Genomic DNA, 16,788 nt, shown 5'->3' with positions numbered 1-16,788 from the left:
CTGGGGGCTAAGGGGGGCAAAGTTGGGCAAAAAATGGCCCATTTTTTGCTCATTTATGCCCTCCACAGCCCCCAGGAGCACTCTGAAAACCTCCTAAAGGCTATGCACAACCATTTTGGTGAAGGGGGCAGAGTTTTGGGAGGCACAAAATGTTGTATTCAGTGTATAAGATGCACCCAGATTTTTAGCCTCTTTTTTGAGGGGAAAAAGATGCATCTTTATACTTCGAAAAATACGGTATTTTATGAAACACTAAACAAATAACTCCAGTGGGGAGAAGAGGCTGCGGGCCGCTTGAAATTTGAAAAGGGCCACATTTGGCCCCCGGGCCGCACTTTGGACATGCCTGGTTTAGAGGAATCTCTGTTTTGCCAAGCATCTAGTTGTTAATTATTTTTAATGACTGGATTATTTACTGTACGCCACTCATGAACTAAAGCCAGATGGCAAATGATTGTAGATGTGGGCCAATGTACATGGAAGATAGTAGGTAGGGAAAGCGATCTCATTGCAAACGCTCATTCATTTGAGGTAAGCATTCATGAAGTATTTATTTGGATTGATGTTTCAGAATTGAGTAAGAAACCCATATCTTCTCTTCTAGATAGTAGAAGTTTATGGCTTGCTGGCCCTGGGGATGACTCTATGGAACCAGCTGGTGGTCCCTGTTCTCTTCATGGTCTTCTGGCTTCTACTGTTTGCTCTTCAGATCTACTCCTATTTCAGCACTCGGGATCAGCCAGCCTCTAGGGAGAGGCTCCTCTTTCTGTTCCTGACAAGGTAATTAGCAATTGTCAACTCTTGGCCTTAGTTAATCTATCTGAAAGGGCTGAAAGCGCTGTTCTACAAATGAGATGAAGCCCTTACAGATAACCACGTTCACCTCACAAGCATCTGTTTCTCTCTCTGACTCCTGGCATTGTTTCTAGATCAAAGAATTGTGATGGTCTTTTGTAATATTTATTTCCTCATGAAATAAAATGTTTCTCAGAGAACAGTGTTATAGAGAATTGGGAACGAGGGGGGGGGGGGTTAGTAGCCAAAATGATCAGAAATGGGTGGCTTTGGTATTTTTTCAAGCTAGAAACTGTTCAGTTTAGGTGTAATCTTTCCCAATGGAAGAGTTTATTTTGTACTCTAATTTATTTGATCTCAGCATTACGGTCCCTTAGGACCATACATTATACAGTTTTGTGTGTTCTGAGCTCTCTAGAAAATGTATTAGATAAACCAATCTTCACGAGTAGAGGATTTGAAAAATTGCTCTTTTTAAAGACTGTCCTCAAAATTCTCAGTGTAATTCAGTGCTTCTCAATTATTTTCTGTCATGCCCCCCCTAGGAAGAAGAAAACATTTTGCGCCCCCCGCGCAACTGTAAATAGTATCATTTGTCTATAAAATTGTTATAAGTACACCTCTGCATAACACTGTATCCTTATTAACGTATAAGAGAATAATAAAAGAAAGAAATGTGGATCAATTTACAACAAAGAATAGCTTTATTAACTGTAGCAGAAAAGATTTAAAGGAGCACAGGATTTAAAGGAACACAATATTAAAAAAAACTTTAACCTGCAAAACAAAAATATATAAAATAATTTGAGCTGAGCCCCCCTTTACGGAGCCTTGCGCCCCCCCTGGGGGGCCCGCCCCACTATTTGAGAAGCACTGGTGTAATTGAATAAAGGGTTAGTGAGCAACATAGAAATGAAATGAAAGGCTGGAAAAGAAATAGGGATGAATTTCCTCCACTGAAAATAGTTTGCTTTTATTATAATAAGCCAGATGAAATAGTTTGAATTCTAGAAACAAGTGGAATTTATTCTGTTAATGATTCTGATGAGGGGGGGAGGGAGTGTTACTCATGAAAAAGAGATTTAGACTTTATGTGACAATCTAATTTCTTCCATTCTAGTCGTATGTAGTTTATAGAAGGTGATCCTTGGCCCCACAAAAGTCCTGTAATTGTATAGAGGAAAATACTTATCGAATAGTTCTAGGACCTATATCCATTATGTAGTTAGCCTAACAACTATTATCTACTTGTTTCAAATGCTTAGCTAAACGGGAAATGTTGCTACACATTCCATCTGTTGAATTTTGCATCTTTAGGAATACCATATTTTTTGGAGTATTGGATGCATCAGAGTATAAAATGCACCAAGATTTTGAAGAGGCAAATTAAAAAAAAAAGTTTTTGCATTCTGCAGATCTCCCAAACGGCTCGTTTTTTGCAAAAATGAGCCTGTTTTTTGTCAAAAAAAGAAAAGAAAAGAGGGCATGCATAGCCTTTAGGAGGCTTGTAGAGTGTTCCTGGGGGGCCAAAAATAAGCACAAAATGGTCCATTTTCGCTCATTTTTGCCTCCCCAGCCCCCAGAAGCATCCTGGAAGCCTCCTAAAGGCTATGCATGGCCATTTTTGCAAAGGGGGCGGGGTTTCAGGAGGCCAAAAATGCTGTATTCAGTATATAAGACGCGCCCAGATTTTCACCCTCTTTTTTGAGGGAAAATACTCCTATACTCCGAAAAATACGGTAATTCTGAATTGAAATATCATTGAACAAAACTGAATGCACTTGGGAGTTACCAAACAATGGTTTTTCGTTAAACTTATCTTCCGCACGTGGTCTTCTCCTTGAATACATTTTATCCAACAGCATGTAGTTCACCTTTGTGTTAAGAACTTTATGGATTCTAATGTTGCTGTATGCTCTTTTCCCTAGTATTGCAGAATGCTGTAGCACTCCTTACTCCTTGCTGGGATTGGTGTTCACTGTCTCTTTTGTGGCACTTGGTGTTCTAACACTCTGCAAGTTTTACCTGCAAGGTTACCGGGCGTTCATGAATGATCCAGCTATGAATCGGTAAGTGCCCAAATAAGAGTGCCTCCAATCCTTTAAGGGCCAATTCCATTTTTATTATCCCAAAGCAAATTAGACATATTGCACAGTGTAATCTCTTTAAAACAAATGCCCCCAAATACCTTCAGATACTATTTAGATACAATGAATATTTTCTAAGAAGCTTACTGTTTATTAATAGAAGTACAACTCTCCTTTGTCCCACCCGTATGCTTATACTGCTGGATTGGGGAAGGCTTCTTTAAACTGTTTGGAATCTCTGGACTCAAGATAGACCAGAAGGGCCACTGAATCATCTTCTTATGACCTTACTTTCTAAAGAACAGCATCTTTGCTACTTCAGGTGGAATTGGCATTTGCTTGCCACCTTGACGTACAGCGTTCTTTGTATTGTTCCTCCAGTTTCTCAGCTTCAGAATATGTGTTAAAACATGTTAATAACACTGCAGTTTTCAGAACCTATAGCAGTGTTTCTCAGCATTAGGAACCTTAAAGTACCGTATTTTTCGGAGCATAAGACGCACTGGAGTATAAGACGCACCAAGATTTTGAAGAGGCAAATTTAAAAAAAAGTTTTTGCACTCTGCAGACCTCCCAAAAACGGGCCCGTTTTTTGTCAAAAAAGGGCATGCTTAGCCTTTAGGAGGCTTGTAGAGTGCTCCTGGGGCTGGGGGGGGGGGCAAAATGAGGTTTTTTTCTCATTTCTGCCCTCCCCAGCCCCCAGGAGCACTCTGGAAGCCTCCTAAAGGCTATGCACGGCCATTTTTACAAAGGGGGCGGGGTTTTGGTAGGCCAAAAATGCTGTATTCAATGTATAAGATGCACCCAGATTTTCATCCTCTTTTTTGGGGAAGAAGGTGTGTCTTATACTCCTAAAAATACAGTATGTGGACTTCAACTCTCGGAATGCCCTAGTCAGCATGCTGACTGGGGTATTCTGGGAATTGAGGTCCACACATTTTAAAAGTCACCGAGGTTGAGAAACATGGATTTGTAAATTTCTTTCTATCACCATTTCTCTTTATTTCAACCTAAAAGCCTGCTTTCAGTTGTATTCAGCAACAATGAAGCTTTTTCCTTTCATAAAAAGAAAAAAAAATAGAATAGCAAACGTTATTCAGGTATTTTCTAGAACAGGGGTCCCCAACCTTTGGGGCGTGGCAGATTACCAGTCCGTGACCTGCTGGCGACCAGGCTGCATGAGTGACTGGCCAATGTGTGCATCCCCATTCACTCAAGTGTGCCTGTAAGCATCACATGCACACTAGCATTGCTGCAAGCATTACCTGGGCACTCGCAGCTCCATCCGTGTGGGCACAAATGCGCATAAAGGCACCTGCCCCTCTCCCCCTCTGGGCTGCCAACACTGAAAGGTTGGGGAACTCTGCTCTAGAAAAAGCTTATTAATCTATAGAGGATTGGGACTTGAAAATGAGGCAAAGATGGAAGAAATCAAAAGGGATTTGGGACCATTTCAAGTGGAGATTGCATGAACAAAACCATCCTGGTTTATATCATTGTCATTATAATTACTGAAATACTTACATATTTGTTGCCATGTTTAAATTATGTAGGTAATATACAGAAATGTGCAGAAAATATGAAATGTATTCAAACAATACAAGATAAAGCATATTTATATGACACACGACTGTACAAACTCACCATAGATTACTGATCTATAGATTAGAGAGCTGTGGTTTAGAGAGGCAGTGACAGACAACATTTATTCATTTGAGTTATTGATGAATGGCTAACATTGAAGGATGGTGCTTTGCCTGTCTTCCCCACAAATTCACAAATAGCTTAAAGTCAAGATATAATCTCCCCCTGAGAGTTTGTTGAGCGAAAATCCTTTGGCTGGGATCATCTGATAAGGGAGATACTTGGCCACATCAGAAGGCATAGGAAGACAGTTGTATGTTAGTCACGTGCTTTTAAAACTGCTTCAGGTCACAGAAAATTACAGTTTTGTTTTTGATCTTTTTTTCATTGCTTTTAAAAACATATCTACAAAGGGGGATGACGGAAGGAGTCACACTTTTGATCCTGGCTGTGCAGACTGGACTCATTGAGTTACAAGTGGTGCATCGGGCCTTCCTGCTTAGTATTATTCTCTTCATTGTGGTGGCATCCATCCTGCAGTCCATGCTGGAGATAGCAGACCCCATCGTCTTAGCCCTGGGAGCTTCAAGAGACAAGTAAGTCAATAGCACTCAATATAGGCAGCCCTCATTTGATGGTTCTTGTTCTGGATGTAGATATTTTATGTCTTGATTCAGGGCTGATAATTTAGCACAACAAAAGGCCAGGCTTTCGGAATTCCGAGGCTCACGTACTTTTCCTTCATGCACTGTTTTGGGACAATTCAAAGGACAAGCTACCATTTTTTTCCTGCTATAGTTTACAGAGCAAGCACAAACCATAGCTTAACTGATATGGACAAAGCGGACAGACAATTGTCTGAAACTAAGGAATTGCTGCCTGATAAGGGGAGCCCCTTTTGACAGAGGAATAACATGGCAATGTGGATAATATGGTTTAACATGTTGTACAACATGTATGTTCCACAAGGTGTGGCTCATGTCTTAGATTCATGTAGGTCAAGGCCAGCATGACTTTAAAATAAACCCAGGTTAAGACAAGCCATGGTTTACTGTGTGCTATAGTGAAAGGAGAAGGAAACAGCTGAGCCTAAGAGCCCTTGAAAGCTCAGCCACTACCTAGATGGTTTCTGTTCTTTGCATCTGCAGAGATGAGATACAGTGGTGTGCAGATAAATTGGGCAGTCCCTCTTCTGGCCTTATGTGTGTTGTACGGAAAGAGGCTCTCAGGCTCCACAGTGAAGGTGGAACAAACTGATCCAGTAGCAAGAAGAATACATGGGATGCCTATAAAATCCAGGGAAGGATGGCGAGTGACTGGAGAGAGTAAAAGAAATATGCTTTTATCAGAAATTGGTTCTCAAATTGGGTTAGTGCTACTTTTCATCTTTTACGTTCCCTCTCGGCTTCACTTTGCCTCTCCAAGATAGCCAGAAAGGACTGTATATAAAAGAGGAAGTTTATTTTTATCCACTGGGCCTGTTTTGCTGGAGGTCACCTGTTAGCGGCATCTGTTGCTTGTACCATGTTGTCATTAAATTTTTTAGCAAAGGGAAACGAGGACAGCCGAACTACAGGAGAGTAGCTGGCTTAATTCTGCACATTCATGCTGCCGCATGGGAATTCTAATCAGCCAGTTTCAAACCAAAGAGTGGGAAGAAGATCTGGGGGGGGGGGGGAATTATAGTGGATTAATGTTCTTAAATATTCAGTTCTGACTTCTTAAATCTTAAAATCACCATGAATGATTGATAGTACAGTATTTAGGGCCCTCATAACACAGAGATGAGATTTGCAGAAGCATGTGATTAGCTTAGATCAATTGAACTGGGTCATGAAGTAAGAAGCAATGACAATGTGATTCTGCCATTGCATAATAATGATTGATCCTATGAAATGGAAGGCTGACCACATTCAAATTATATCACAAACTGTTCGGCGTTTCATTTGTTGAAGCTCACCAGTAGTAGATGAAAGGAGCTAAGCTGTTGGTGTTAATTTTGCGGTCTGTTTTTGCATTCCCTGCCACCTAAATCTTGGAGGCAATGTGTCTTGTTCTATTATTTTGGAACTTGACTTCCTTCATCCACCCGCATGCGGAAGCCAGATGATTGTATAACTTCAGCCATCCCAAGTGTAATATGAGAATGCAGCTAGAATCCCAATGCAGTTTGCATTCCAAAAAATACCGTTCCAATAGAAGAGAATGCATGCAAAGACAGCATGAGAATATGCATGTTGTCCCTGTGTGTTTACACAAAGTTTCCTCAGCAGTTTTGTCTTCTGTTCATTCCACATTCATTTGTACAGACAGCAATAATGTGCTGTCCGAACTTTGCTCTCCCCAGAAAAAAGGTGGGTGGAAACCTCACTTTTTTTAAAATAGAAAAGCAGTCAGCCAGGTTAGTCAGACATTTTTCTCTGTGCATAGAGAAGCTCAACCAAGGCAGAGTATGCCACACACCAGTCAAGAGAAATAGCTGCATGGCTTCTGAACTGTGTTTAAGTTACCAGAGTTTAACCTGGGGTTGGTCTCGGTGGCAGGCTTTTGTTATTTTTGTTGTCACATCTTTTACCTACTCTGCTGACGATGCTGAGCATTAGTTTTTAATATTTTTTTTAGAAATCAAGACTGAGTCAGAAATTCCAATAGATCTATTTGAGGCAATGCCCGTTATGTGAGCAGTTTAAGATTACAAAATAGCAAGCAAAGTATTATGTTTCAAGAAATCGGTATCAGGTACATTGGACGTTGTGGTTGTTGACAGTTAATAGGGAGGTCAGGAATAAACTATCCATGATGTTAAAAGCCATGTCAGTTGAGCAGATCTGAAAGGTTTTGAGGAAGACATATATTTGGTTTCATCTATATGAGCCTGGACAAATGCAAATCTGGACATTCGGGGGTGGGGTGGGGGGGAAGTTAATAGTAATGAAATCAGGAAGAATTATTGAGGGATGAATGGGCATATATCTTCAGAAAATTCTATTCAGTTCCATTGAGTGGCAATTTAATACAAGACAACAAGACTGTAATAAATTGTACTCTGCAAATTAACTGACAATCGCAGCATGTCAGCATAAACACATTTCTAAAGTAGGTTTTTGTTGCAATATAATATTCTCTTAAGGCAAGGGTGTCAAAGGCCTGTGGTTCAGATATTACGGTCAGGTATCTTCCAGATTCCTCCAAATTGTCAAGCTGTATCTAAAGGGAATTATGAGGCACAGATGGATGCTACTTATATTCTTTCAGGATTATGAAAGAAATGGCAGGAAAGGCACCATGTTTGAAAGTGGAATACTATAAGTTTAAGTCCCACCTTAATCATGAAAGCCAGCTGGATGACTTTGGGCCATTCCCTCTGTTTCAGCCCAACCACCTCACAAAGTTATTATTGCAGGGAAATAGGAGGAAGAAGGTGTATTGGATATGAGTTATTTGAAAATAATAATAACAACAATAATAATAACAACAACATTCTGATTTTACAAAAAAACACCCTACTTGGAACAGCTTATATCCTCCGACGTTCCCTTAACAGTTCCTAAGTCCTTGGTTAGGACTCGAGCTGTTGAGCTACCAACCAGCCCCAAAGGCTGTGAATCTCACCAAAGATTAATGATCATCATCATCATCATAAACAGCAAGAAAAAAACACAAAATACCAGGACTTGCAAGTTGAGGTTGAGCGACTGTGAAAAAAGAAATTTGTGTTGTCCCAATTGTAATTGGAGCCCTTGGAGCGATACCTAAAGGGCTACCTCGCTATTTGGAAATTCTAAATTTACCTGACTTGAACATTCTGACTCTACAAAAAAACACCCTACTTGGAACAACTTATATCCTCCGATGTTACCTTAACAGTTCCTAGGCCCTTGGTTAGGACTCAAGCTGTTGAGCTACCAACCAGCCCCAAAGGCTGTGAATCTCACCAAAGATTTAACAACAACAACAACAACAATAATAATAATAGATATTGCTGTTCCTGGAGATGCCAGAGTCAAAGAAAAAGAACTAAAAAAAATAATGAAATATCGCGATCTGGCCATCAAAACTACACGGCTATGGATGAAGCGTGTAACAGTGATACCCATTGTCATGGGGGTACTTGGAACTTGTCCAAGAATTTTACAAGATGCATCAACAAATTGCAGCTTCCTGCAATAACACCAGTGGAACTGCAAAAAACTGCACTACTCGGAACATCTTATATTTTAAGAAGGTACTTGGTTGATACCTAGGACGCTGGCAGCAAACCGTGTCAACCATTAGCACCAGTCAATGGTATTTGTGATGCAATTTTGAATGTTCAGTTGGCTGTTTCATATTTAATGAATAAAGTAAATAATAATAATGATAATGATGGGATGTAAATAAATAAAACCATAACACAGGCCCCCATGCAATCTAGCCAGTCCTCTCTGTGATTATACTAAAGTCTGCCCAACTCTAAAGGGATTTTTTTTTTTTAATAGGAGCCTTTGGAAGCATTTCCGCGCTGTGAGTCTGTGTTTGTTCTTGCTGGTTTTCCCAGCTTACATGGCCTACATGATCTGTCAGTTTTTCCACATGGACTTTTGGCTGTTGATCATCATTTCTAGCAGCATTCTCACTTCTCTCCAGGTAAGTTATAAGGGCCTCTTTATTCCTGTGATCAACAGAGGGCCAGTCAGGCGCAGCATTGGGCAAGCTGTTGGAAAAAGGAGAATGACAATAAAAAATATGTTAATGCAACTTCTGTTAGAGTAAAGGAGCATTTTCCACCTGTTGTCTTAAAGAGGATGTGCAAAATATGCAGCCCAAGGATCGCCTACACTGACTATGTAGATCAAATTATTTAGATGATAGGTAGATAAATTGATTGATGGATGGATGAATGATACAGATCTACAACAAGAGTTTTCCTTTTGAATGAGTAAGACCAATAAACTTTTTTTTGTATTTGAGGGATCTTTAGGGATTTTGGAAGGGCAAAGGGGGACTCATAAGCTCTGTGGTTCTTAAGGCATCCCTTTTGCCCTTAGAACTCCTTAAGATTTCTCATCGGCTTGTGCCCAAGTCTTGCCCATTTTTGGAGTATGGCCCTTGACATTCTAGACAAACCCTGTTATAGATTTTGAGCTAATAAATGTTGCACCTTCCTGCTTACAGCCCTTTTTGTTCCTGGCCAGGCACAACACATTGACTTATTTTGTAAAGATTGCTAAACTCTGTCATAATAAATTTATATCAATATATAAAATATCCATTGCCAAGGAAATATAAAGACTGTTTAAAATGTTGGTGTCAAAACATGGAAGCATTTGCATTTCAACTGCAATGTTTATTTGTTTATTTATTAAATGTATATGCCCCCCCCCTCACAATCTCAGGCATGTGATCAGAACATGTGTTGAGCATGTGATGAGAAGTCTATTTTATCCCAGGGTAGAGCAGTTCTCAACCTCCTGCACGCAATCTTTCTCCCGCTCTTTCTTTTTCCCATAGACGTACTTGGAAGCCGTGGATTTGAATTTTGTTAAGATTTCATTTAGCATGCGGCAATAATAGCAGTTGATTTATAAAATTAATAATTTACAAAAACTATATAGGCTAAGACTGAAAATCTGAAATCTTCTGACTTGCCTGTATTTAATCAAAAGCTATGCTTATATTTCTTCCTTCAGGTCCTGGGGACTCTCTTCATTTATGTCTTATTTATGGTGGAAGAGTTCAGAAAAGAGCCAGTAGAAAACATGGATGATGTTATTTACTATGTGAATGGCACCTATCGGCTGCTGGAGTTTCTCGTGGCTCTTTGTGTTGTGGCCTACGGCGTGTCAGAGACTATCTTTGGGGAATGGACTGTGATGGGCTCAATGATCATTTTCATTCACTCCTACTATAATGTGTGGCTTCGGGCTCAGTTGGGATGGAAAAGCTTTCTTCTCCGCAGAGATGCTGTCAATAAGATCAAATCGCTGCCCACTGCCACCAAAGACCAGTTGGAACAGCATAACGATATCTGTGCCATCTGCTATCAGGTAAACGCTGTGATTAAGCTGAACATCAGCAGCTCTGGCTCCTCCTTGTGGCGTTTTGTAAAAAGGCTGAAGCTTTGGGGGTTTGATTAAATTCTAAATGAGCCGAGCTGGGAAATTGCCTGCTGACAGAAAGGGGAAGGGACAGAACTGTGTGACAAAAGGGGCAGGTAAGCAGGCTACGTTCCAGAATGTAGGATCAGCCTCTCCAGCTGCTGAATCAGTAAAGGAAAGGAAAAATAGGAACAGGGACCCTACATTTCCATATGCCACACAACTTACGTTGTTACTTGCAAAGTTTAAGGAGCAGAGAAGTGCCTTCCTAGCAAACTACTGCTCAGCTGCCCCATAAAATGCTAACTGAGCAAGCCTTGTCACTGCTTGGCATCAAAAAATTAGGAAAAGCCGGCTGCTGAGGTGGTGTCCACATCGTTCATTTTACAGAGAATTACCATATTTTTCGGATTATAAAACGCACCTTTTCCCCTCAATAAAGAGGCTGAAAATCTGGGTTTGTCTTATACACTGAATACAGAATTTTTTTGCCTCCTGAAACCACGCCCCTTCACCAAAATGGCCGTGCATAGCCTCTAGGAAGCTTTTAGAGAGGTCCTGGGGGCTGGGGAGGATAGAAATGAGCAGAAAACAGCCCGTTTTTGCTCATTTTTAGCCCCTAACCCCCAGGAGCACTCTATAAGCTTTCTAAAGGCTATCCATGCCCTTTTTAAAAAAACGAAAAATGGGCCTGTTTTCGTGAAAAGTTTTTGCTCGTTTTTGCCCCCCACCGCAGGAGACCCCTAAAGGCTATTGATGCCTTTGAGGGGGGAAACAAGCCCATTTTCGCGAAAAATGGGCCGTTTTGTGGAGGTTTGCAGAGTACAAAATCTTTTTTTTATTAGCCTTTTTAAAACCTTGGTGCGTCTTAATACTCCGAAAAATACGGTAGCAATAGCACTAGCACTTAGACTTATATACCTCTTCACAGTGCTTTACAGCCCTCTCTAAGCAGCTTACAGAGTCAGCATATTGCCCTCAACGATTTTGGGTCTTCATTTTACCGACCTCGGAAGGATGGAAACCTGAGTCAACCTTGAGCCGGGTGAGATTCGATCTGCCAAACTGCAGGTAGACAGCAGAAGTACCTGCAGTACTGCACTCTAACCACTGTGCCACCATGGCAACTGAGTAACCGCATTGATTTAAAGGCTAGTCTTGTGTAATGGGCTGAAATGCCCACACTGATTTTGAATCCATCACTCTGTTTCTCTCAGTTCAAGCAGAGTGGTGGGAGAGAGGGAGAAATTGAAGGAGCTAATGAAGTATATATCTGTTGTGACCCACCAGCAGCCAGCAAAGCTGGCAACAGAGTCGCCAGTGAGGAGGTTGGGGAGGAACATGGGTCAGTCTTGGCGTCTGGGGAAGGCTTGGACAAGGGCTCTCATCTCATTTGCATCGGAGGCAAAGAGGGGGCCAAGGCCATCTGGTAGTTATTTGCTGCCTCCGGAGTCTGACATCAGCGAGGCAGAAGAACAGTGTGAGCCTGTTCCCAGTGTGCGCATGCGCAGAGCTGCCAGAAGGCAAGAACAATTAAGAAAACAGGGTCGACTGTGGAGTAAGGCTTAGAGATGATTGGCCCCTCCCATAAGGCATAAAAGAGGAGAGAACGGGACGTGAGCTTTTGCAGGAAGCAATTAGTTCATCTCATCAGTTCAAGCTTTGAAAAGTTCTGTTTGACTCTGTGCTAAGTTTGGCCTTGCTCTGCAATAGGGAAATAGATCTCTGGCAGCATTCCAAGGAGATAAAGTGGGTGTTTATCAACATTCCCCTGAAAGACTATGGCAACTCGAGCAGACATCTATCAAAATCTTCACAGACTGTTTGTGAAGCCTTGCGGACCAGTGAATGACCATAATTCACAGCCATATAGATAAAAGAGGGTTTTGGGGACTAAGATTGTGATTTATGCTTTCTCAGGAAGCCTAGGTCAGAACAATATCATCTTAAGCTCCCAGGAAAGGAGGAAGGTAAAAGTGGGATGCAAAAGTAACAATATTTTTTAAAAATAGTAATTTAGTATTAAGGGCTTCACTTTGATATTGGCAACTAAAACGAGTTATGGGAGACTTACCTAGAAATAAGATGTTGATAGGTGGGTCCCAGCATCATCGTTTTTTCTATAGCCTCCTATAGTTGACGTCTGTCACTTATGATGGGTTATTTGTTTGTTTATAGCTTTGCTATCTGGCCTTATTAGATTCTACCTCTCTTGGCAATGACAGTCACAGAATCCATCCAGTCAGGCAGGCCTATTCCTGCCCTCTTGAGAGAACAAGCTGACCAGAAATTAAAAGGCCAATTATCTCAATTAGATTGTGCCATTTAAGCAATCTGTGCAATGAAACTAAAATAAGCACAGAGGTAGCACTTCTGCAGCACGCTTTGAATTCCTTACACGTTCTGGTTGTCACTTAGTTTTTTCCCTTTTAAAAAAACCTCTTTATAGCTTTGGGTTGGTTTTGAATACCAACATTCTGGTGCCCGTGTGGTTGTTCAGAAGCAAAATGTGTTGTATTTTCTAACTGGAATTCTAAGGAAAACAAGTCCAAGTCACAAGTGGATAGCAATAGTTGCGTTTGAGTGTTTGGAAATCCAGGTTTCATGGTGTTTCCAAAGAAAAGTATTTTAGGCAACAGATCATAGATCCTGGCTAAATAAAACGTTTAGGTGCCGGGATATCCTCCACAAGGGATAGAAAGTCTGAGTCATGACTATTCCTGCAGCTTTGTGAAATCAAGGTTTTGGAGGAAGATTCCCACTGCCCTTCCGCAACAGTAGCAGTTTAGGTTTTGGTTGCAGATGCAACCCAGAGCAGCAATTTGATGTGCAGTTGAAGGATCAATTAGGATGATCTTACAGTGTTTTGCATTCTGAAGATTCTTGAAATGGCCTCAGAAGTTCAGCACATTAGAATAGTGATATATATATATATATCTCCTCTAGCTCTAGATGACAGTATTGGTTCTCCTCAGGATGCATGCAGAAAAATGCTGGAACACCCAGCAAGGCATGTGGAACTGTAGACCCTACTTTTGAGCAATCAAATGAGTTTGTGGAGAACTGAAATCACCTTGATGGAGCACAGATTGCACCCAACATAAGATTCTTCTTTCCATCTTTATCTGTTGAAGGGATCTAGAAGTAGGACGAACCATGTTTTGCTTTTGACTGAGCGTAAATTTAAGATATACCTACAATTGCATTGTGTGCCGTTTCTGCATGGAATTGCAGCATCTTGATAACTTTGCCAATGTAGATTGCAACTGTTAGTACATTAACCTTTTGATCTACCAAAATGAAATGTTAAGTTTCATGTTTTTTGATATTACATTTTACTCAGGCAGAGAATATAAAGTAATCAGTCTCAGCATGGTGCCCTCCAAATCTATGTATTTGTAGTTAATTAGTATCTCATAATGATGCCTCTTTCTTTCAGGACATGAAATCAGCTATCATCACACCCTGCGGTCATTTTTTTCATGCGGGCTGCCTTAAGAAATGGCTGTATGTGCAAGAAACCTGTCCCTTGTGCCATTGCCAACTTAAAAACACAACTCAGCCCCCTGGGCTTGCACCAGAGCCAGTGCCACAAGTAAATCTTGGAGCAGAGCAACATACTGTTCAGCAAGAAGCTACTGGAGCCTCCAATATTCAACACCAGGAAGGGAATGGAGTTGAGCCTGTGAACAATGAACAAGCTGTCATAGGACAGGACTCTGTTGATGTCAAGGAAGATTACAACACTTTGGACAATGCATCTTCCAGTGAAGCCAATCAGGTAGCAACTGCCTCAGAAGGATTGGCTGAAGAACAGGAAGAGGTGATAACACAAGATCTAAGAGGAGGCATCCAGAATTGAACTAGCAAAGGCTGGTGCAAAAAATACCTACTCCAGAGCTCAGCAGACGGGGTCTTCTCCTTTTTCTTGTTGTGAGCAAGTGTAATTCTCAGAATGCTGGCCAAAATGTATTTATAAATATCCCATGCTGATTTCTGTGAGCTGCTTGGTTTACGGGGCTGCCAGAGCGTTCCACTGGAAACTGCTTTCAGAATCTGCCTCTGTGTTACAAAGAAGGCAGAATCTGGGAATCTGAGTTGAATGTTTGGGGCTGAGAATCTCAAGGGAAGGAACACAAGAAGAGGGTGAAGAGAGAGACAGACAGACAGACAGATAGACGGACAGAGACAGAGAGTCTAGTGAAACAAAAGTCAGTATTGCTCATATTGAAATGAGAAAATTAAACAGAAGGACAAAAGTAGTATGTATGTCTCCTTGGCCTCATCGTTCTGCTGCAAATGGAGATCCGTTATGAATACTGACCAAAATCATGTAGAGGCCTGGAGTTCAACAAATGCCAATATGGAGGACTGTGTTGGGCTAGAGCAGTGCTCCAGTATGTGGGGGGTAATGCTTTGGGCATGTCAGATAGGGCATTTACATTCATGTAATCTATAGCAATCTTGACTTTTTTTTTATGCTGGAGTATTCAACACTTAAATGTTTCGTCTTTTTTTTTCATTAAAAAAGACATTTTGGACAGTACAGGCAAGTATGAAGTAAATTAAAGCTCCAGTGACCTTTCTCTCAACTCCACCTGTGAGTTCAGGAGAGTGACGTGAGGAGTTTTATGCTGCGGATTGAAGCCTTTTCAGTGCTGTTCGGTTACATATATAAATATATATATATATAAATATACATATATAATTTCTTGCAGCTGAATTAAAGCAGTATTAATCTCCTGGCAATATTTGCACCTTTGGGAATGAGTACATAAATTGTATGATCAAATGCCGCAAATGCCAATCCTAAGGCTCTTCACAGGATCTTTGCCTATTTCTCCCATCCCCTTCTCCCTTGACAAGATTGTGCGTGTATTTAAATTTTTACATTCATCATGGCTTTTTAGGTAGAACGGGGGTGGGTGGGATGGGAGCTGGCAATTTTTTTATGTGAATTTTGATATGAAAAGGAACGAGTCACTTATTTATACATTAGGCTTGGCACTCAAAAAGTGTGGATCTTTTTGGGGTTTTGTTTTGTGAATCGTAGACATTTTATTTTTAGTAGCAAACTCGTGTGTAGACTGACAGACATAATAACTGTATGTCTTAATAAACGTTTGAAGTTTTTTTTTTTTACATTTGATTGTTTTTCTTCATAGAGAAATTTTCTTCATAAATAAACACAATAGACCTGAGAGGAACATGCTACCAACAGACTTTCAGTAAACTGTCATCATGATTGGACCACTCTAGGAAGATGGGAATGATCTCGCGTAGCTCTTCTTGATAGTTTCCTGTCCTATCATCCTGCCTTAATGGCATGTTACATTTGTTCTGCTAGGATAGGCATTCTCATTACTTGTTCAGATAAATGGCAGATGTCCTCTTGGCCATAGCTTCATTGCAGAAAGTCACACCTAAACTGGAGTGCCTGTTCCAGTTGAATCGTGAGACCTGCACTTCAGTTCCCTAATGTTTCAACAATAACAACAAAAAAGCAACAGCCGATATTCTGACTGCAAACATAGGCAACTAGGCCAAAATAATGTTATCTTTGGTTTTGACTTCTTGTTTTATTATATTCTTGTGGAGAAAACTTCTGTGTTGGCTTTCCCATTTCAAATTACAGTTGAAGTTACCTGCAATTTGTTGTGCTTTTCTATCAAATTAACACATTTAATAGAAAATAGCATGGCATATCTATATTCCTTTGTCCCTGCCATATAGTTTTCTGTGTACTCAAAGGAGACAAAGTGAATGACTGATACTTCGTGTATGTACTCCTAAATGATTCGTTTTTTGATAACTTATCACTTATGTGAAAATGAGGCAAGGTCAGTCATTTGAAGCCCACTGAGAACATTTTTTTTCTATTTAAGAGAATTATGAGTTTAAAAGAGTTAGTTTTATTTTTGAACTCATCTCAGCTTTCATTTATGGACCAACTACTTTAATCTTAGCTTCATTAGTTTTCCTTCTGGAGAATGGATACTCTCACAATGCAAGCCATTTTGTGAATGTGCTCACAGAATATTTTAAATATGCCTCCAGGGTTGCTGGCCAAACAAATTTAAGGAAGAAATCTGTCTGCAGTGAGATGCCCTGAGGCATTAGAGAAGGCACTAAGACTTGAAAAGCATTATGAGATTAAGAAAAAAATCGAGATGCAGCTGGCAAGATGAACATTAAAAAAAAATACCTGAAGTATGATTAAATTTATTCTAAGTTTCCTACTTTTA

At 40.5% G+C, this 16,788-nt stretch overlaps 1 protein-coding gene across 3 annotated transcripts in view; it reads left to right on the top strand.

The window, feature by feature from the left end:
• RNF145 (ring finger protein 145) overlaps window positions 1–15,685 on the top strand; it is an 80,006-nt gene extending 64,321 nt beyond the window's left edge. For all 3 annotated transcript variants that reach the window (XM_081934498.1, XM_081934499.1, XM_081934497.1), the window contains exons 6-11: window positions 605–780; window positions 2,724–2,864; window positions 4,880–5,062; window positions 8,945–9,092; window positions 10,136–10,492; window positions 13,983–15,685. In XM_081934498.1, the coding sequence (XP_081790624.1) occupies window positions 605–780; window positions 2,724–2,864; window positions 4,880–5,062; window positions 8,945–9,092; window positions 10,136–10,492; window positions 13,983–14,405 (1,428 nt within the window). In that variant the 3' untranslated portion in view covers window positions 14,406–15,685. The remainder of the gene's footprint in view (window positions 1–604; window positions 781–2,723; window positions 2,865–4,879; window positions 5,063–8,944; window positions 9,093–10,135; window positions 10,493–13,982) is intronic.
• The last annotated feature ends 1,103 nt before the right edge of the window (window positions 15,686–16,788 follow it).

This window comes from Natrix helvetica, assembly GCF_964273705.1.
Source record: "Natrix helvetica genome assembly, chromosome: 1".
NCBI lineage: Eukaryota > Metazoa > Chordata > Lepidosauria > Squamata > Natricidae > Natrix > Natrix helvetica.
The sequence above is the reverse complement of the archived record's forward strand: the minus strand, read 5'-3'. Positions and strand labels throughout refer to the sequence as shown.